Raw genomic sequence first — 22,590 nt, forward strand, 5'->3', positions numbered from 1 at the left:
CTTGCAATTCTCTGTTTAGTGGATTTATATTCTTCTGCAAAGTACTATGCATTTTACATATTATAAAAGGTAGCAATACTGCAGGAAGATTTGATCAACCTAATTATAGTTAAAGTTCTTCATTGTTTTCCATAGCATACAAGTGAGTTCTCTGAGGTAAAGATAAAAAACAAAGTAACGTACCTTTTATTTTACTAATTATTTACCATATAAGAAAATGTTCTTATAGTTCTTATAGTAATCTAAATTAGAGCATTGTAAATTAGGAATTAAAGATATCAGATTATCCTTTTAAATCCAAGTTGAACTTTATTATTTTTCTGTATATAATATAACACAAAATATTTGCATTAGCATTATTTGTATGATTGCCATGTTTGTTTATTCAGCATGCCTTGGGTGGGAGCCACATTTATAAGAAGCTTTTGAAAACCTCTCTTTTCTGTCATGAATCGTCAGGTTTCTCTGCAATAAAAAAAACAAAAAGATCTTTAAGTCACAAACACTACTTCCACACCAAGTACAACCACAATATACTCTGAGTAAGGTTTCGTCTGTTATCCTGAACTCTAAATCTTTCTGGTTTCATAGTTGTTCGAGGTCTAAGTAAATCTACATTTCTGGTAAGTTTATGTACAGTAAACCTGTCAGTACTTTCAAAATTGTGCTGAGGTGCAACCCTGAGGTACTGCATGTACAGTTTTTTATGGCAACATCAAAGTAAAGGCTTTAAACACAAACACACACACACACACACACACACACACACACTTCTTTTCATATCTTAGTGAGGACATCTACTTGACTTTATGCTTTCCCTAGCCACTTTCCATAACCATCACAAGTGAATGGCTAACTCTAACCCTTAGCCTAAACCTAACCATAGCCTAACTGTAACCCTGACACTAAACCACATTTTGAGCCTTAAACATGTCTCGTAGGGACGGGCATTTTGTCCCCATACAGTTGGTCCCCACAAGTATAGTAGCATTCCAATTTTTGGTCCTTGCAAAGATATCTAAACATGGTACACACACACACAGACACACAAATACAAATATGAGCAAACACAAAACTATTCTTGGTCAACATACCTCCTGCATTTTCTGGCTTCAATGGCTTCAAAGTTTCATCTTTCTCTAGCTTGGGTAGGGCTATGTAATCTGGAATGACTGTACGATTGAAACCATCATAAACAAACTTAGTGTTTAGTAAGGGCTGTTTGAGTATTCTCTAAGTCATACACACAGGTCTTACCTTTAGAGTCCTCATCGGGATAAGCAGGCATCACTGTAAGTCCGACCACAAGAACAAGGATCAGGAGCACAATATGAGCTTTCATTTTCTACAAGTGAAATGAGGTTTAGTGTAGTCCTTTGGCTTCAATTCCACATTAAGGGCAGAAAAACAGATTTTTAATAATAGGTCATCTTACCTTTTTATTTACGAGCAGTAGCCTCTCAATGGATCTTTAAAGTTATAACTGCTGTTTACAGTGTCTCAGACTGACTTATAAACCAGTCCAGCAGGACTTAAGCTAGGTGTGCACATGTAAGAAGCATCTTAAAAATCTACCCAGGTCAGTTTTGGGAAATAAAGTGTTCTAAAAATAAATCACATGTTCCCTGTATTCAAACGCACAGAGCTTGGCGAACTGAACTAAACTGCTCACACGGATATGAGGGTTAGGTAGTTGACTGGTTAGCAATAAAGAGCACTCAAAGCAAACATACTGACGCTAAACAAAAACAACGATTGTGAAATAAAAGACTTGAAACTAAGCTTCAATTTAAATTTGCACCTATAGGCAAGGCAAATAGGAGTTGAAACTATTCATCTACAGTCACTCTGTTTTAATGTTACAAAAAGTCAAACCCCTTTTAAAGTAATCACGAAAATCTGTGTTTTTGTTACAATGAGATCCACCAAAAAGGCTCCGTATAAACGACTCCTTCTGTAATTCCTAGTATTCTATGTTGGAACTTGTAAACAGTAGATGAACAGATATATCATGACTGCATATTTTCAGCAGTGTAACTATGTAGCTCTAAAAAAAGAAAAAGAAAAAGTGTGCCATTTGCATGTTGTTTTGTGCACCACATCATTTCCCCAAATGACTGCAATTTAGAAACAGAGTAACTTCATATTTGTCAAAGATTTTGTTTTGTCAAAGAGTTTTTCTTAGAGTAAAATGAGACTCCCCTCCTCCGCAGTTCTGTAAAAAAGTCCCTGTGACTCTTCAGCTAACCTCTCCAAATATCTTATTGTCAATACTATTATTATCACTTTTGTAACTGCTATTTTTTTCAGAATAAAATACCAGACAAAAACAAAATGTAGAAGAGAATAGTATGATGTTAGAGGATGTCAAGGTGTGTGGAGTGTAAGGCTGAGGATTCAAATGCAGAACACAAGAGGTCGACTTCAGCAAAAGGTGAGCCTTTAATATGGTTTATAAGAGAAAGTCTAAAATAGCAGAGAAAAGTCCAGAAAGTAAAGAAACAATAATCCAATAACCACAATGAGTGAGGCTAACAGTATGCTGAGCACAGGGAACAAACACGGGAAATGGAGTAGATGCTGTGAAAAAGTACAAAGGCTGATTAGGGAATGTCCAACAGCAGAGTAAGGACTGGCGAGGACAATCACGCAGATGAGAGCAACACTACACAGGGCATGAGAGAAACAAATCTTCACTGTAAAATAGGAAATAATACAATGGGTACTAACACTTAACATGTATGAAAGAACATGAAGACTAACACTTCACACAAAAAGATGTGACAGAGAGAGGAGCAGACAGGGAAATGCTCAGGGAACTTAAACATCTACCAAAAACACAGAAAATAATAACAAAAAATCCACAGAATCACAACAGCCACACCGAGGAACATGTCAGGTTAAAATAACCCATAATTAGCCAACTTTTAAAAATCTGTTTAGAAAAAAATGGAGAAATCTGATCACAAGTTTGAATTTGCAAATGTCAGACTGATGCAATATTTCAACATTGCAGAGCCTCTAATGTGGGCCTTGCTAGTGTTTGCTCAAAAAACAATTTATTTAGATTACGATTGGTTACACATGTAAACCATCAAAATACCATTTACTTAAAGAGAATGCACCTGCAAAGTAATGCAATCCTAGCTGAACAATTAAGTTAAAGACTGAGACAATTTAACTAAGAAAGAATTCACACAGTTCCTATTCCTATTTTACCTTTTGTTTATTCTTATAAAGGTGTGACACATCCCTCCTCTGATACAGAACGTTCTGTAGTTCAGTGTTTCCCAACCGTTCCACCTGATTAGTACTCTAAGCGATCGGCATCAGTAACAGGCAGAATAATTACCTTCTCTTCCTGCTCTAATTAAATGGGTTGCCAACTGCCAGTGAAACAAAGACAAAGAAGCAATTACGTAATAGTCATGCTGTGAGACGCGTAATAGCAATAGATAAATATTTGAAAAAAAAAATAGTCAATCTGACCTGGGTCCTGGAGAAAATTCTGACCCAGATGAGGGCCCTAGCATGAGTAGTGATCAGAAGAAAGCAAAAAAGGTATACTGGGGACAAACCAAGCCAATTCCGCTATACCTAATGCGCGGGGGAAAAATATCAATATGCTTTTTGTGACATTTTTGTTTGGTGGTGTGCTGTTTTCTAAAGTAAAATATGTGCCGTGGCTCCAAAAGGTTGGGAAACACTGCTGTAGTTAGGTAAATGTTCTATCTCACCATTCTGTGCAGGCTATTTTGTTCTGCAGCGCCCCCTAGTGGATAAATGTAAAACTGGTTTATCATAAAGTCTGATTTTTAAATATTCTTCCGAGACCCAGCATATTCATTTATGGACATTTGTCATTTTGGTCTTTATAACTTTTGACTTATTTGAGCTACCCTACTAAGTCCTGATGTGCCTAATTGGGGATATCCTGGTCTTTCTGATGATATCTCATGTGTTTGGGTGGTCTCTTTCAGTTCCAAAGAGACAGGAAATCACAAAAAAGCTCAACAGGAAGATACTTTTTCCCTCGGTTCTCAGGAGGATATGGTCAAAATACATAATTGGTTTAAATGTGCCTGTCTGAATCTTTGCTAGCCTGGGTGATTCTATCACGTCTGTTATGTGGCTTATACATCTTCTCATAAAACCCATCATTTTTATTTCATATTATTTTTACAAATGATTTTACTTTATACTTTTTCCCCATTAATTTTCTCCTAAATGTGGAATAAGAATAACACCATTAAATAAGATATATAAAGTCAGAAAAATGAAAGAGAGAAAAATAAGTAAACATGAATAGTGGAGAAACTTTGAAATGGCAGACAAAAACGTTTTATTACAACATATGGTAATCCATCAGAGAAAATTACTCTTGACTGAATGCTTAAAATCTTAAAAGTAGTACTGAGATTCTAACGTAATGAAGTAAATGTTGTGAGTGGCTCGTTTCCAGGTGCTAATTTGAGCCAAAAGACAACCAGTGATTAACTAGAACCCTTAAGAACAGCTTGAAACAGTCAAGAAAATGGTATCCTTTAGTAAAATCTGTCATCACAAGGCATTTAACAGGGATTCAGTTATAATAGCATGCTTTTACCTACATCACAAAATCAGTACATCACCAGAGATTTAGCTCAAAGCAGCAGATTGGTTGCCTTGAGATAATTATGGCTACAATGTTCAAGCTAACAGTCTGGGGGCTAATAGGCACATCTTTAACTAAAACACTATGTCACACGTAAAGATAATTCCAAAAAATTGTCAATTTGTCAAATTAAACTAACATTGAAAAAAATGTTATTAAAGCTCAGCCTTTAGTGGCTTCCTGCTTCAATAACTGGTGAATGATGATGTTGTCTACAGGTCTTAGTGTCTCCAGGATAGCCCCAATTTTAACTCTAAACACTTCATTCAAACATTTTGTGTATTTGTGACACATATAGTAAATTATATAACATATGTACACAGACACCTGAGGTGATAGATCAGGTTGTCTGGTGACCATAATGCAGGTATATTCATATTTTGTGCACCAACAGTTGCTGTCTGGGTTTTTGTTCCGTTTTGGTTAAGGTTAGAAAAGTTTGTGATTTGTTCTGCTTTTATCCAACCTGGCTGTTCAGAGATAACACCCACATTGTAAAAATCCCCCTCTGAACATGTCTATGTCATGGTAACTGTACCATGTTTGTTGTACTTTAAAGAATTTCCCAACTTATTATGTTTTAAACTCAAACACAAAATAAATAATGAACAATTTAGATTTCTTTGGAAACTAATTGCCCTGATGTCTCCCCACATCTCATTAACAGAATGGAGTGTGTAATGATTGCATGGTCCATTTGACAGAATGGCTGCAGATATATATTAAAATAACAACATTATCTCTCCGTTATTAACTTATTTACTGTTTTAATGCTGACTAATTATTAATTGGCAAAATTGTTCACTACAGATGCTTCCGACTGGCTTTACTTCCCCTTTGCTCAACTCAATTTATGCACAGCTGATGCATTTTAGCTCATATCTATTGCTTTGTTTCTGATTAGGAAATGATGCATAAATGGTGAAACATCGAAAACATTTGTATCTGGATTTACTTTGTTTACACTTTAAGCAGTTTGCTCAGCAACAGTCAGCTCTGATGCATATTAGTGTAAATGACCACCAATACACAGCATTATCAGATCACCCAAACCACCTGCTAATGGGATGCATTTGACCACATATCTGCTGTTGTATAAACTAATTTCCCCTGATGCATCGACAGCAAATTAACAAGGAAATACTGTATCAAGGACACGTTGATCATTTTCTTTTCTCTTGTCTTGAACCATTTTGCAATTCTAACACTTGGAACAGGCCATACATGTTTATCATCTTAAACATTTTTAAATAATGCCTGTAAAAGAAGTCTGGTGCCTGTCCGGCAGAATGATGTAATAACCTTTCAAGGGGACCCTTTGATTTACAAGTACCAGCAGAAACTTCACAGCTGACAGTTACATGTTTAAATGTTGAGATACTGTAGCGGAAACATATTTTAGAATCATATTACAAAACTCTTTCTGGGTCACTCTGTCTCAAATCATCGTTGTCCTTCAGCTCAGCCATCTTTGATTTTCCTAAAAATATTCATGGTTTGCATATATGTCATGATTGCTGTGACATTTTGCTTTCATGCTATGACATTTTGCCCCAAAAAACCATCTCACGTTGTCAAAGACCACTATTGACAAAGTAATTTAAATGTTCAAAATTTAATGTAAAACGAAACGACCTAAAAATGCTATTTTCACTAAACTTCCATGCTGTTTTAAATTTTTCATTGTGTTTAGGATACGTGCCTGAATATTACACTAATGTGTAAATTAATGTTGTTGTTTTTAAAATCTAGAAAGGTATTTAATATCTTAAGGTAAAATTTCACAGCAATTATCATACAGAATATATCCAAACTTTGAACATTTCGTGGAAAACAAAGGTGGCTGAAAAGAGAAGTTACTAGAAATTTAATGAGTTAAGACGGAATGACCCACAAAGTTTCCACATCAGTTTATTTTGTTCATTAGTAATTAGTTTATTGGCTATCGCAAGCCATGTGTTGCTCACCTGTGTGCGATACAGAAAACATTTGTGACGGTTTAAGCCAAGTGAATTATTTTATGAGAGCGGAACAAGAACAACAACGCAGAAGCATCCCTTATGAGTGAATAATGTAATAAAGTCTACAGTTTACTGTGTTTCTTCTCCGTTGCATCAACCCAACCTCGACAAGAGGAGAGCTCCAAGCTACATTTTGCTGCTGGGATCCAGTTACAGCATTGACATTAAAACCAGAGCCCTTGATTGGAAGAATTATGACAACTTATACAGCTGGACAAGTTGAACTCCTCTCTGGTGATGACAGATTCAAATGACATGCTAGCAATGTTTTCTATAGCGTCATCATGGTGCTAAAAGGTAATAGAAATATACCTGGAAAAATGGCATGTTGATAATTCCTTGTCCAGGTAGTTCCCCTGTTATACACAGCCATTTCATCACAAACTCCTTCTAATCAAACTACCACAACCAACAAACTAACACTGGAGGTTGCCATAAACCACGCTACTGTCTGCACACACTATAGAGATTGTAAATCAGCAGTGGTGTGCTGGTAGTTGACATGTTCTATATAACATCAGAGCTAAGTACAGTTTTTTTTTCCAAAACATTTCTAAATACGAAGATATGTGACATCACAGCAACATAAACTCAAGGATGGTACTGAGTGTGCTTGTGTATACCTTAAACTAGACTACTAAAACCCACATCTATACTGTTCATACTCTTTCTTGTAAAGACAAACTCAACTTCCTGTTGTCTATGACATGATGGATAAATGTAAATGCATTTGTTTAGAAGCGATTCAGACTAAACTCCACACAAGACACACAACTCTTGTATCAGTCCTACTTCAAGAAGGAGACGATAACAGTCAACACATGGCAAAACTAAACTAAACAACATAGAGGAGAGCCGTTGAGAGAAGTTGCCATTCCAGGAACTTTGCAGTATAATGCAGTTCTTGAGTTTTATTTTGTCCGTAGACAAACAACAGTAAAATGGTTGAAACCTGGAGTTTTGACTGCACCGCAGTCAAGCTTCAGCCTCTTCAGGTCTTTGCAACCGTGTGGAAGAAATGCTCATCTTTTGGACCATCGTTTGGTGTCACAGCTGCTAGTGAAAGCTATTTTCCACACATCCCAAGTGTTTGTTTAATTCACCAAGCCCACAGGTGAGAGAAACAAATTAACTGTCCTATGAGATCTGGTTCGCAGGGAGTTGCTGGGAGTTGCCATCATCCCCCCTCTCTGATTGGTGTTTATAAAGGTCACATGGCATGAGAGGGAGGGGCTGTCCCTGCTCTGGCAGCATTGACTCATAAGGTGGTGCTGCCTCCAGTGGGAAGGAGATAGATGCAAGATGTTGATGCTCCTGCTCTTGCAGTCCCAGTGGGTAGTGGGAGGGAGAAAACCAGGCAGCACTGGCTGAGGTCTCTCCGCAGTATGGGGAAGGATCTGTAAGGGAGTAGCTAGGCCGTTCCTCCTGCTCTGCTCCCCCCTGACAGGGGTCCACCAATGAGTAAGGAGGTGGGTCATCTGTAGGGATGTAGATCTGAGTCGAACCTGGACCAACACACTCATCATAGCTACAGGCAAAAAGACAAAAATGAAAAAGTTAGATAAATTACAGAACATTGACTTTATATCATAACATCAGTTACTAAGTTAAGTTCTTCTTTGCCATTTGTGCATGTGGGTGTCTGGAGGTGGTTTTCTGTTTTCTTTATTATTATTTTTTTAGCTTACTCCAAGTGCAGGCACATAAAATGTATCCTTCCCAACACAGGAAAAATGATAGCAACTGCAAAATAACTCATACTTAAAGGGCGTAATCTGCTCAAACTCTTAATGGGCATTTTGTAAAGAAACATCTCTTTAGCAAATTTACAGTCGTGCTGACAAATGGTTCATGTCAGGTAGTGTGCTTGCTGAACTCTCCCAATGCTTATCTTTTTAATAAGCCGGCTTTTAATCTGCTATTTCATGATAGCTTGATGCCATTGCCTTATTTTCTATGTTCAAATACGTCCATCCGTAATAGAAATTCACAGGAGAATACCATAGGACACAAGATGGTACCTGGCCTGCCCCTCCCACCATCAGACATGAGCTGTTGCACTGAGACATTCAGTTTCAAATATAAAGACAGTTTTAACTATGCACAATAATATATCTACAATATCTACAATGTGATCTACATAAAACCATCTAAAACATACATTTGGAAGATAAATAGGCAAGACACAAAAAATATAAACCTGCAGAATTCAGCTGTAGTCTAGAAAAGGTTTATGTATCTGTAATGCAAATTTTAAATACAGTTGTTCAGTGTTCTGGTAGGGAAAACCAAAGATGCACACTGTTGGCACTCAGGACTGAGCTGTTAATGAAGCCATAATATTGTTTTGATTGACTAGTGACTCTATACATGCATAGCTGCAGTTATTAAGTCTTAATGAAAAGTGAAAAGTTCCATGGCTTTTGTCAAAATATTCACTTAAGGTTTATAAGTGGGCTTAATCCATGTAAGGCAAACTGTAAATTCAACCTTAAAATTATGAAAAATTTCTGCAGGTTAGATGGATTATAACTGAATAAAAGACAAACAAAATACAAGCCAATGTAAAATGTTTCTTGTTTGACAGCAACTGTGTCATGTTGATGCTGGAAAGATGCAAAGCATGGGCACAATGACGTGACTGGTTCAGCTGCTGTTGTTCTGATCATTGCTCTGCCACTGCAAACCACGAGGAGCCCTAGAATTTTTATTTTATAAAATAGCCCTGTGTGTGGAAGTAATGGTAGATGAGAATGGGCCGTAGGAAGAGGTAAATCAGCGTAACTTAATCAGCACAGTGGTTAACAACATCAATACACAGCAGTGCCACACACGTGTGTGTGTGAGTTTCTTTCTTTCTTTTTCAATTTCATTTCAGTTCAATTCAATTTTATTTATACAATACCAAATCACAGCAGCAGTTGCCTCAAGGCGCTTCATATTCTACAATAATACAAAGAAAATGGAGAAAACCCCAACAATCACATGACCTCCTATAAGCAAGCGCTTAGGCGATAGTTTCTTTCACGTTAAATTTGTGTCTTTCTGTGTATAGAAAAAGTGAGTGAGAGCTACTTCCGCCATGATGTGAAGATAACAGCTAATGTTCACTCCAGTTGAACATTAGCTGACGTCATTAGCCGTTTCCGGGTCAAAACTCTTCAGGTCTCAAAGTCAAACAAACACTGCGGCATCACTAAGAGTTAGAAAACTGTTTAAATTCAGTGTTGCTGCTTTACCAGGTGTAACAATTAAGTTTGACATCCAGGCATCCATGAAAACAGGATTTATTAAGTTTAACAGAGTTTGAAGTTAGCAGGGAGTTAGCTCGCTAGTTTCCATCTAAGGTTGATTTACCATGTTCTGACTGAGGGATTTCTGAAAAATTAAAACTTACAGCTCTGCTATCTCTTCCGACATAAATGAAGATAGAAAACTAAACAGTGACGTTTGTAGGGTTACTGAAGTTGGGCTTGCTTGTATATAATGATGTGCTACATGGTGGCTAGCTACATGGCTATGGTTAGCATAATATAAACACATGAAGCTGGAGGATGAACACAATCACTTTTTTCCACTTGATAAAAGTTAATATGAGGAGAAATATAATACAAAAACATAATATAGAAAAATAAAGTTTTCTGCGATGGCTTTAGCTATAATTATTTATTATTAAATATTGTTTATCATCGTATTTCTCTTCTCTTTCTCACACCCCCACATAACTCAGGATTTTCAATAAATATTTTCATGTGGATTACTTTCACTTGCCTTATGCTAAGAAATCTGACTGTAAACATCAGTGGCATGACAGCACGTTGAGGTGAAAATTGAAGACAGAGGGAAAGTGAGCGCTAGACACGTTGAGGTGTTGTAACACACTCTAAATCCTTGTGTCTCTTGTCTCTGAGGAGCTATATGCTGCTCTGTACCCACTGTGTCTGTTTCTGCAAACACCTCACACTAGATAATGAATAAGGTGTTTTACACCTTTGTGTGTTCACTAGCATGTGTGTTAGCAGGGTGTGGCAGAATAAATAATAATTCGCCCCCTCTGGGAGACTTGCTGGGAGCTGCACAACTGCTTTTCTGTTTGTTGTTTTGTTTGTTTGTTTGTATCTGCTGCTTGTTTCTATTTAAAGTCCAGACATATCATGTAAATGAAATTCAATATCAAGGTATTAATTTATTAATAACTTAAGGATGCTGTTGCTTGGTGGCAAACAAACAGATTGATTCAATCCTCATGCTACAGTTTGGGAAATCCATGTTTCAACGTTTTTCCTGCATAGGCTGGCTGCTTCTGTCAATCAGGGCTAGGTTTATCTACTGGTTATTTTGCTGTATGGAGGTTTGCTTTACAACAAAGCAATCCCCCCCAAACTTTCACATGCAACCAATAAGTGAAGCCAGTCAAAAGCATTGGATGAATTGGTTTGCCATTGATACAAGTGTGAGGAATGTTGCTTTTTACTTTTTCCTATTAACAGTCATGGTTTATTTAAACCCAGATATTTCCCAGACTTCTAACCTTGACCTAGAAGATTTTGTCTTAACATTTATCACAGTAGAAAAAGAAGTCAAATGCACACACATGTCAGCAGAAAGGGAGGACCTCTGGCATGTATTCATGCAATGGTTATGACGCTCTACAGAGCTGAACACCACACACCTCTTGCTTACAGCATATGGTCTCTGTGTGTCGGTGCAAGTGTGTGTATTTGTGTGTGTAAAGCCAGCATGTTACTGCTCTTTACCACTGTGAGAGGTTCTTGCCTGTGGAGTTAAACTGTAGATGGTGCTGCTACTGTGTGTGAATCATACCCAAAACTGATTTGATTTTTACAGCATAAAGCAGAAACAATATGAAATCTCTATATGACATTCAACAAATCAGTTTTCATCATATCAAATTGCTCTTAGTGCCAGAAAACAATAATCAGTTGTCTACTTTCATTTTCCTGCTTTTCATCTCTTTACATTACCAGTTTGTGCACAGTGGGAAGATTAGTTTCCTCCTATGAGATGACAAGTGACACTGTGCAGAAATTGCTTTACAGCTTAATAACATGAGAAAATGCTTCCTGTATTTGTCAGACACTTGCAGTTAGTGTCACGCAGCCTGACACAGCAACGGGCAAATTATTGCAAATGCCTCAGCTGCTCCTAAACATGTCATTATTGAATGTTACATGAAAAGTCACAGATGCAGGCTGCTGTTGCTCCATTGTGGTTTACTGCTGTACAACTGGTAAAACACAGGTAACATCTCTGACTGACTGCCTTTGCAACATGTAATTTACAGTTAATTACACATTATATATCAACAAAGAAGCTGTGAAATGTGATTCTAAATTCTCTATAATTCCAAGCTTAAAATACAAATGGATAAACTGTAGTTTTCCATCCATAGGTTATAGTATCCATATACTGCTGACCAGAAACTAAGATGTTTCCACTGTTGTAGGCAGAACTCTGGATCAGAATCGGCAATCAGACCAGCAGCATACGCTGTGACACTTGAGACCAGACATAATAATGGGCAAACCTCAGCCTAAATTTGAGCAACATGACATAAATATTCCTTTTCACATGCTCACCATAACAGAATTGAAAAAAATTATATTAATAGATCAGTGTCTGGACACATGTAAGTGTCAACCACAAAACAAATCAAAAGGAAACAAAGCTGTGACGTTAATGCTTATTTAAATCTTCTCAGTACACGATGAGAATGTCACACGTGCCTTCCCCTTCCTACACTATGTGCTCACCGATGCTATTATGCAAATCAAATCAGAAAGAAAGGAATCTGTGTCCATGCGTGTGTGTGTGTGTGTGTGCTTGCTGAGCTTCTCCCTGAGAGGAAGCAGAAGCTTTCAGTCTCCACAGGTGAGGCGCTGATCCGCAAGCGTGACTTTTTTTTTTCTACCAGACATTGTGTGTGTACGTGTGTGTCGGAAGTGTAGCGTTCACAGTCGCAGCAGGTGAGCTGTTGATCTGAGTTCTCTGAGTTTTCCTCAACCATCTGTGGCCTACACACGCAAAAATATGCGCGCCCACACACGCTCTGATCATATGACTGCAACTACCTGCTTCTTTACAGGGTACAGAACAATAATTTGCCAGCACTATGGTTACAAAAAAAAAGCATGATTCGAATGTATGGATGTGAGTGTATGTGAGTTTATGCATATGCGTTGGTTGGCTGCTGTCCTGTAGTCCAAGCCAAAACGTACGTCTCACGCGCAGGCGGTACAGAACATTCTGGTTTCCTGCCAGAGTACTGACGTAGCGCACTAGCTCCCCTTCCCTTTTCCTGCTCTCCTCTTTGCTTTCTTTCCTTATTCTTGATAGAAAGCTGAGGAGTTGTTCACGGTTACTCTCACATTTCCGCTGTTCAAACTGAAATTCTCTAACTATCTAACTAACGTATGGGCACAATTTGTCACCCACATTAGGCCCTACAGCTCAAGCATCATTTAACACCACCAAACCCTGCTGCTACCAGGTGCATCCCTTCACATATGAGGTTTGACCAAAAACAATAGCAAACTTTACAATTGAAGTCCATATGGGGCATTTTAAACACAGAGAATAAGCTGAAAGGGAAAAAAACCCAATAACTTAAAAATAACAAGGTCATGTCTTGATTTTTTTTCTATTTCTATTGTCATATGTAACATAAAAATGCATTTTTGAATACAGTGTTTGTTAGGGAGATAAGAGGTTAACTCACTTAAAACAATGTGGTTTGTAGTGTTTTGATTTTTAAGTTTATATATGTAGATCAGTTCCAAAGAGCCCAAAAACAATCATAATCCAGGAAGTCCTGATCTCTGACAACATCGAGACGGCCTACCTGGAGGAGATTAGGAACCTGGAGACCTGGTGCCAGGAGAATAACCTCCTCCTAAACATCAGCAAGACTAAGGAGCTGATCGTGGACTTCACTACAAAGCAGGTGAGGAATTACAAACCCCTCATCATCAGTGGCACGCCAGTGGAGAGAGTGGACAGTTTCCAATACCTGGGTGTCCACATCACTCAGCACCTGTCATGGTCCTGCCACATCAACACCCTGGTTAAGAAAGCCCGTCAGCGTCTCTTCTTCCTCAGAAGACTTAGAGACTTCCATCTGCCACTGAAGGTGCTCAAGAACTTCTACTGCTGCACCATCGAGAGCGTCCTGATGGCAAACATCTGCACCTGGTTTGGGAACAGCACCAAGCAGGACAGACGAGATCTGCAAAGAGTGGTGCGCTCAGCCGAACGCATCATTCAATCAGAGCTCCCTGACCTGCTGTCCATCTACACCAAGCGGTGCAAGTCCAAAGCTAGGAAGATTATGATGGACCTCTCCCATCCCAACAATGGACTCTTCTCACTGTTGAGGTCTGGGAAGCGCTTCCACTCCCTTAAGGCCAAAACAGAGAGAATGAGGAGGAGCTTCTTCCCCCAGGCTATTCGGGCCCTGAACCAGGTGTAGGACTGGACTCTCCCACACACATCACTATAAGACTGGACTCACACATCACATCACCACACGCACCACCACACATTTCCTATAATCCTATAATTCCTATAATTTATAATCTTGATAATCTCTTTCTGCTATTTGCACATTTTTTACTGTAAATTTCTAAGTTAATTTGTAAAGTTTGTAGTCACCTGTAGATTATAAATACTGTAAAACGTTTTTTTCTTCTATCATTTAATGGTCGGGCATTGTACAGCTACAAGCATTTCACCCCCATGTCATACTGTGTATGGTTGTGTGTGACAAATAAAATTTGAATTTGAATTTGAAAGGACTACATTTCTTATTTACCTTCTATGTGAACTGAGGAGATGAAGATGGGAATCCTTGATTATGTCACATGCAGCAGTTCTGTGATGCTCAATACATTGCACATGACAATTACTTTGTAACTACATAAGAAAAGAGCAAAAAGCTGGATTTCTTTCCGCAATGTGGTGCCACTGTGTCTGATTATTACTACTATTATTAAATTTCAGCGAGTCATTTCAGTAAATTATCTCTCTGATATCCTTGTTATCCCTGTTGTCTGACAACAATTGAGGAAGTGATAAGATGTAATGTCATCTCAATCACGTACTACAGATGGATGACACTCCCAGATAATCATAAAATAGAGTTTACACTTGGTGACAGCAGAAAGGGAGAACTGTAAGCAATATCCTCTGATAAACCATAAAATAAAATGATATGTTCAGTCGTATGACAATTATTCCCTCTGAGTTATAGACTACAGATCGTCCACCCTTGAACGGTTCTAAAGAACAGTGATGAGAATGAAGCACACACATATGCACTGCAGGGGAGGGATTTATGTGAATTATTAAAGTTGCCAATTAGACCAGCTGACATTTAGATCAAAAACACCATGACACCAGCTTTTAGCAAGTCCGTTCTCTCTCTCTCTCTCTCTCTCTCCCTCTTTCTCACACACATGCACATATTCACAGCCAACCTTGCAAAGGGCACCAAAGTTAGCACTGCTCTCTAATAAATGAATTACCACAGGAAAAGGTCAAACCAAGTGGCCAAAGAACAGTGAATGATAGTGTATGAATGGTCACTTATATTTCATACTTGACATTTCACATATATGTCAAATGAAAGGCTCTTCTTTCTTATTTTGCCAATAGACTGTAGCGTGTAGCTGAGGAAAGGCAAAAAATTCCATTTGACTTGTTTTTTCTTAATATTTTTTTTCAACTTTTGCCAGAAAAAAGGATATTTCCCAAACCAGAGACCTTCCTGCTCCTTTAAATCTAGGTAATTATCAAATGGTATGTGTAAAAAAAAACCCAAAGCGTCCTGTTTCCAATTTTAACAGGTGTCTAGCAGTATTTTAGTTTCATATTTAGTATACAGACATCACACATACACAGACAACTTTTACTCTGAAAAGAGGGTTTTGTATTTGAATACTGACATCTGTTACACAGGCTTTTTAAATTCAAAAAGCACTTACCGTGGTGGGGAGTCAGGATACACACTGTTTATCTGAGACTCTCTGTATGAGTCAAAGTCTAAACCAGGAGGAAAGTCTTCCAAGCAGCTAGACCTCAGTTCACCTGCTGAACCTCCATAAGAAAAACTGTCTTGTCCTGTGGAGACACAAAAATCAACTTCATGCTGTGCTAGAATCAGACTTTTGTCATCTGGGGACATTCAGTCAGTTCAGCGTGATGGACTAAGGTTTATTTGAACCTATTATGTGGTGCTCTTCTACATGGCATCTCATCTCATACTCCAGCTGCGCTTTACATATCAGCACCTACTGTATTTAGAGCCGACTTTTTCATATTTCAGTCTGGTATCATGTCCTGATCCTCACCGTAATTAACCCCAAACCTAACCAACCAATTTACGTCAATTTAACCTTGTAGCATGAGACTCAAAAAGATTTAAATGTATAATAATAATAATAATAATGGATTGCATTTATATAGCGCTTTTCGGGGCCCTCAAAGCGCTTTTTTTACAATTCCACTATTCATTCACTCTCACATTTACACACTGGTGGAGGCAAGCTACAGTTGTAGCCACAGCTGCCCTGGATCAGACTGACAGAGGCGAGGCTGCCATATCGCGCCATCGGCCCCTCTGGCCATCACCAGTAGGTGGTAGGTGAAGTGTCTTGCCCAAGGACACAACGACCAAGACTGTCGGAGCCGGGGCTCGAACCGGCAACCTTCCGGTTACAAGACGAACTGCCAACTCTTTATATTTTTTGTATAGTCATACCTGAAGTCGTGGACATGATATCAAGTTGCGTATTAACTTAATGTCTTACGATGCTGTATTTACATTCCAGTAGGAGTCCAAAAAGCTACCAAAAAAGGAACTTCTAGAATATGTCAAGGTGTGTCACAGACTGACCATAGCTTGCTCGAAGGTGAGGGTTTCGGAGTCGACTGTCTTTGCGCAAGCTGCCGACGATGATGGTGATGCATGAGAGGAAGAGGACTAGACCTATAACGATCCCCGCCACCACCAGCGGAGACACCAGGAGAGATGCCTCCCCTCCTGACTCCCTCTCACTCCGGCAGTCTGGGTACTCCCCATGGCTCTGGTTGGAGCTCACTGTAGGGAAACAGGGAGAGATGGAGATCAGGGTGGAGTGTGTATTTGTGTGATTCAGTGTGTTGAATGTTCCCATTAAAATGATTTTAACTACTTTAAAAAATAACTGAGGTTTGAGAAAGTGCACCCTTAAAGTTAAATATTAAACTGTTTCCAAAAAGCCAACAAAATAATGAAAAAATGCAAAAAACAATAAAACTTGATAGTCAACACTAAAGAAAATGTAAAAAGCTAATTTCCAAGAATTATGAAGTGTGGGCTTAATAGCTTTCCATTTCTGTTTCATTAATAAATACTCATAGACATACAGCAAATGGTACAATTTCCCCACATCTATCACAAAGAGCAAAACAGTCTTCTGGTGCTGTCTGTCCATCTGAACATTAAACATGTATCCAACTTGGTGTTGTGAAGCTGGAGTTGTGAAGCCAGTATAACCCAATGACACATTTCTCAAAATCAGTCATCACAAGCTGCACTGCTGAAACACTTTCAGCTGTCATCTCTTGCACTATCCGCCTCCTAATCCGTCATAAATGGCATCCATCTATTTTGTGAATCAGTGAATCAATTCAGGGTCAAAGGAAAAGCAGTGTACACCTTAAACGTGTCACTAGAACATTACAAGGCTAACACTGAAAAAGACATTTACGTATTTATGGCACAGAATCGCCAAGAATCACCAATTAATCCGACATTCATGTCTTTCCATTGTGGGTAGAATCCATAGTTTCCAGATGAAACCATTGTCCTGTACCTATAGGTGTAATGAGCTGCAGCGCAGCTGGATGTTACAGCCATGTCAAACATCCCATGGCTTGTAGAACCACCTTAAGCAGCAATCATTTTCCCTATGACTTTATCAGTTTCTCACATCACTGTGGAGGAATTTTGACCCACTCTCTTTTACAGTGATGCACTGGTTTATTGACGTTTTTGACATTCGTTTGTACACAGCTCTCTTAAGGTCCTACCATACCATTCCAATCAGATTGAGGTCTGAACTTTAACTGGACCATTACAACACCTTTTTCAGCCATTTCGTTGTAGATTTGCTGCTTTGCTTGGAGTCATTGTCCTGTTGCCTCATCCAATTATGTCTGACAAATTTCCTCACATTTGACTCCAGAATACTTTGGTATAAAGAGAAGTTCATGGTTGACTCAATGCCCAGGTCCAGCAGCTGAAAAATCAAGGTTTTTACCAAAGTGATGCTGTGCATTACTTTTCGCAAAAGGTCGGCATTAAGTTCTGTGAAATGTCTCTTTGTCACATGACTGTGGGGGGCTTTGTTTCTCAGTAACATGTGAGTGCTTTAAATTAGTATAATAATAATAATGGATTGGATTTATATAGCGCTTTTCAAGGCACCCAAAGCGCTTTACAAAGCCACTCTTGCATTCACACACTGGTGGTATAGTCATGTCCTTCCTGTGAAAAGCCCTAATATTACATTATGGAGCATCATCATACATCATCAGCAGTGCATTTGTCTGTCTCTTGTCTTGTGCAGAATTTAACTGGTTTGTCAAAACCAATTTTTCGTAAAATGAACCATTGTGTAGGTTGTGGTAGGTAAAGCATGCTTTACCTACCACATATATGGAAGGTAGAAGCATTTGTGGTTATTCTCCACCACCAGATGACACCATAAGTTAACATACAGTGTTGTTTTCTGAAATTTCCTTCCTCTACATATTTGGATTTACTTGTCCATGCATAAATAAATGAAAAATTAGTCGAAGTTAAGTTCTCTACCCATCATCCGTCTGTCGATCAGATATCTGGTTTTATGACCACAACAGTATGCCAGGGGCTCATGTTATGCAACTGTTGTCTTGCCCTGTACACATAGTACTGCCTCCTCATTCTTTCTCCTTCCCTTCGTCTCCCCCCCTCTTTTCCAGCTCTCTCTCCCCGAGGACTTATTCCATTTCCGTGTGTGACAGATAATTAGACCTAGAGTCTAGGCACACAGTCCCTCTCTCTCTCAGTCATCATCATCATTAGATTACAGACCGATCCTGTTCCTCTCCATTTCTGTTTAATGTCTCATCTGTCTGTTTGTTCTGCTTCTCCAGCATCAGCCTGTTTCTCTGTCTGCCTTCTTATCTGTCTTCCTGCCAATCACTTGGAATCAGTCTGTCTACATTCACAATGCAGGTGAAAGAGAAGACTTCTTTATTCTTTTCCTTTATTTTTCTGTTGCAGTTGTTTTGTTCACTCTGCACTAAAAGTGTTCCGATATTGTCAAGCTATTTATTCTGTTGTGGATAATTAATGCCATTTAGATTTATTATTTATGTATCACTGTGTAGTTTAGATGTTATTTCTCCATATTATCGGAGGATGAGCTCATTGATGCTTCTATTAAAGGACCATTGTGCAATTCTATAGCTCACCCACTGTGTGTACTATACCAGTTCCTCAAAATAAAGTATGTATTCTCTGATTTGACCTTAATTATCTTCTTAAATAATGCAATGCTGTTTTTATGTATTGTTAAACATGGCGTAAATGTACTGTGTTTATTTATTTAACTGTAGCAACACAGTGGAGATGAATATTTATAGAATCAAAACCTTAAAATTCAATTTACTTTTCATGTAAAATTGACTCATCATGTTTCTTTTTGTTTCTTTTTGCCTTTAAAAAGGCAGCAATTTAAACAGAAACTGTATTTATTTCATATATTGAAGTTAAATATCAATAGAAATGGTCCCATGATCCAGTCACGTTTTGTCTAGTTTGTTTTGTTTTTTGTGTTGCTGATGATAATGGTTTTAAATAAAAGCAGTCATCCTAATAATCAGTTTCACAGTTTAACAGGCAGGGTAGAAGGCCTGTAGAAATCCGTGGGATAGAGGCAGTTCGAACTGGGCAAGTCCCTTCACCCATCTGCTCCATTTGAGCTCTGCACTGCCTCCTGGGTACGACTCATCGGATCAGAGACTGGACTATTTAAACAGACGGCCGATCCAAACTTCCTGTATTGGGGTGTCGGTTCCACAGATCGACACAATATAACAAAAGTTAGAAAATAATGATGATAAATGAATGAAAGTGCCTATCAACTATTTATTCACATAACATGCACATGCAAGAGACAATGTGGATACTGTGCCCAGTAAATCACTTCCTTAAAATTGTTTGTCTGCTTGCCAATCAATTCCACTTGAACTTGCGGTACAATCAGCTGATTTCAGGAAAATAGTGACGCAGTCTACAGCACGGCAATGGACATCGCTTTTACTTTTTTTTTTTTGCACGAAAGGACAAGAGCATGATGGTAAAGTGCAAACTGTATCCAAGACAGAACTTTGAAGCACACAGACAGCATCCTAACACTAAGCTAGCCAAAACCCCAGAGTGATGTTAAAGCTGAGTGAACCGATCTTGAACTTCAACAGGTAACAAAAGCAGTGATGAAGAGTCAGGCTACAGCCTCCATTTCTACCTGTTCATGTTTCTCAGGAACCCAATGGGAATCAATAAGAGCAGTGATAAGGAGTCAAGTCGATAAGTGATGCTGACAACGGAAATGGAATTGCTAAATTCTTAATTTCAATTAATCCTTGATTTCCATCCTTTGTGCACATATTAATCACAAATTCCTTCTGGAGTTCAATGAGCGACTAAAATATTATTATTAACTTTTGTTTGTGTCTTGCTTGTATGTGCATTTGTGTATTTTAAAACATGTTTAAAACAATTTAACTATTACCTGGACTCAGTATTCAACAAATACTGAGGTCGTGGAGGTGCATTTGCATGCAATCCTCCTTCAAACCCACAACACAAAGGCTGTGTGTGTTGTGCTAAATGAAACAAAGATGAAGGAAGAAAGGATGGAAATCTTGGTTTATATTTATCCACATCAGAGGCAAAGCTAAAAAACAAACACTAACACAAATCAGAAGTATAGCAGCCCACGTTACCAGTTGCCTGAAATATTTTTGGCGGTGCAGCCAAGTAGCCATGGAGAGATACAACATATAGAACTGCGCATTTAAAGCTTTGCATAGCATTTAGACCAAAACAACACAGGAATATTTTGGAGTCACTAGAACTGGAGTCTGGAGACACAGATGGAGACATCCATCTGACGTTGCCTTGCTGTTTCCTGTTAAAAAAAAAATTTCTGTCTTTAGCTGCAATGAATGTAAAGCAGGAGGAACAATCAAAGTCTCTAAATGATTTACAATCACAATATTATTTTCATTTCAGTCTCTGGGCTTCTCCATTGCTTTTTCCTTTTCTCTTTCTCCCTTGAATGTCTACGTCTATAATTCTGTTGTCAACAGTAATTTGGTTTAACACATTTCCCCGAGAACAGGAAAATGTTCTCTCACCCCAAATGATTCTCAGCGGACCTCTTTACTCTCTTGGTAATGTCTCCTCTCTCTCACACTTCTTTGTCTCCTCTTTCTCTCTCCCCTAACATGATTTTCTCTTCAATTCTCTTCTCATCTCTTCCTCATAAACTCCATTTTCTCTCATTCTCTCCAGAGAGAACTCACAAGGAAATCTATAATTGTATAGATTTAAATTTGCATAACCCTTGCTTCCATCCTTCCACACATATGCACATAAACATCTACCTTTGTGAGGAGATTCACTGACATAGCCATCACAGCTGAACACCTAACCCTAGTCCTAACCTATAAAATACACTGCACAAAAACACTGCCTTAAGGGGACACTAAATCACAACAAGACAAAAACAAAAAAGTCAGTTAAACTTCAGGAATATCAGTCTCTGCAGTTAGGAACCATAAACAATTGTGAATCCAGTTCACCTGCTTTGACGCATATGAAAGTGACAACGGGTGCACTGGAAAGGCAACAACAAGCCAATACACCCCACAGGGAGTAGTTTTGCAGGTGGTACATCTAGGTCCATTCAAGTTGCACAGGCAGTCTAGCTCATGGCACATCAGTAGGTGCTGTCACAAGAAAACGCCTCTCCCAGCACAGTGTCAAGAATGTGGAGGAGATACCAACAGACAGCCCTTTATACAAGCAGAACTGGGCAGGGCCATAATAGGACATCAATCAAGCAGCAAGACCAGCATTTGCTCCTTTTAAGGAACATGAACAATGCTTACACAATGATCTCTGGCAATCTATTCATGTGCATGTTTCTGACCAAACTATCAGGAACACACTCCATGATGGTGGTAGTAGACCCCAGGATACCTTAGTGGGACCTGTGCTCGCAACGCAGTGTCATGCAACTGGCATTCACCAAAGAACACCAGAAATGGCCACTTAGATTGCAAACATCCTAAATTTTGCAACTGTGTCTCTAGAATCTTTCAAACCTGTCACACGTGAACCTTCGCATGTTTGATTCTGACAGGTTGGTCAGAAACATGGACATGAGCAGTACTCTGCTGAACGTTATTTTGTAGAGCCCTGGCAGTGCTCCTCCTGTTCCTCCTTACACAAAGGAACAGATACCAGTACTGCAAAGGTTGATGCCCTTCAGTGATCCTGTCCAGTGCTCCTTGTGTGTCTTGATATCGCCTTCATGCTCGAGACTATGCTGGAGGACATGGCAGATCTTCAGCATGTAAGAATTTGTCATCCTGTTTGAGCTGGACTAACTATTCGGTTTAGAACTATTTCGACTATTTAAAATGTTATCTTTAATGTCAAATATATAAAATAATAATCTAACACATCTGTTCATTTGCATACTTAAATTTCTCATCTGTTTCCACTCACAGTGGCAATCACTTTTGCTTAAATCAATAAAATATTTCAATAAAATCCATCAATAAAATAAAGTTTTC

The 22,590-nt window shown here is 38.6% G+C and overlaps 1 protein-coding gene and 1 long non-coding RNA gene across 2 annotated transcripts in view; one reads left to right on the top strand and one right to left on the bottom strand.

Annotated features, from left to right (window-relative positions):
• Positions 1-289: 289 nt before the first annotated feature.
• The window catches only part of bean1 (brain expressed, associated with NEDD4, 1), a 51,407-nt gene continuing 29,106 nt past the window's right edge, over positions 290-22,590 (bottom strand). Inside the window, exons 3-8 of the mRNA XM_085182280.1 lie at positions 16,589-16,792; positions 15,678-15,813; positions 1,436-8,203; positions 1,258-1,345; positions 1,095-1,172; positions 290-465 (exon numbers count right to left, since the gene is read on the bottom strand). Coding sequence (XP_085038406.1) covers positions 7,813-8,203; positions 15,678-15,813; positions 16,589-16,792 — 731 coding nt within the window. The 3' untranslated portion in view covers positions 290-465; positions 1,095-1,172; positions 1,258-1,345; positions 1,436-7,812. The remainder of the gene's footprint in view (positions 466-1,094; positions 1,173-1,257; positions 1,346-1,435; positions 8,204-15,677; positions 15,814-16,588; positions 16,793-22,590) is intronic.
• On the top strand, positions 448-1,058 carry LOC146505736 (uncharacterized). The gene is made up of 2 exons (XR_014877508.1): positions 448-600; positions 793-1,058. It is a non-coding gene; the product is annotated as an uncharacterized LOC146505736 (long non-coding RNA).

Source organism: Neolamprologus multifasciatus, chromosome 13 (assembly GCF_963576455.1).
Source record: "Neolamprologus multifasciatus chromosome 13, fNeoMul1.2, whole genome shotgun sequence".
Classification (NCBI taxonomy): Eukaryota; Metazoa; Chordata; class Actinopteri; order Cichliformes; family Cichlidae; genus Neolamprologus; species Neolamprologus multifasciatus.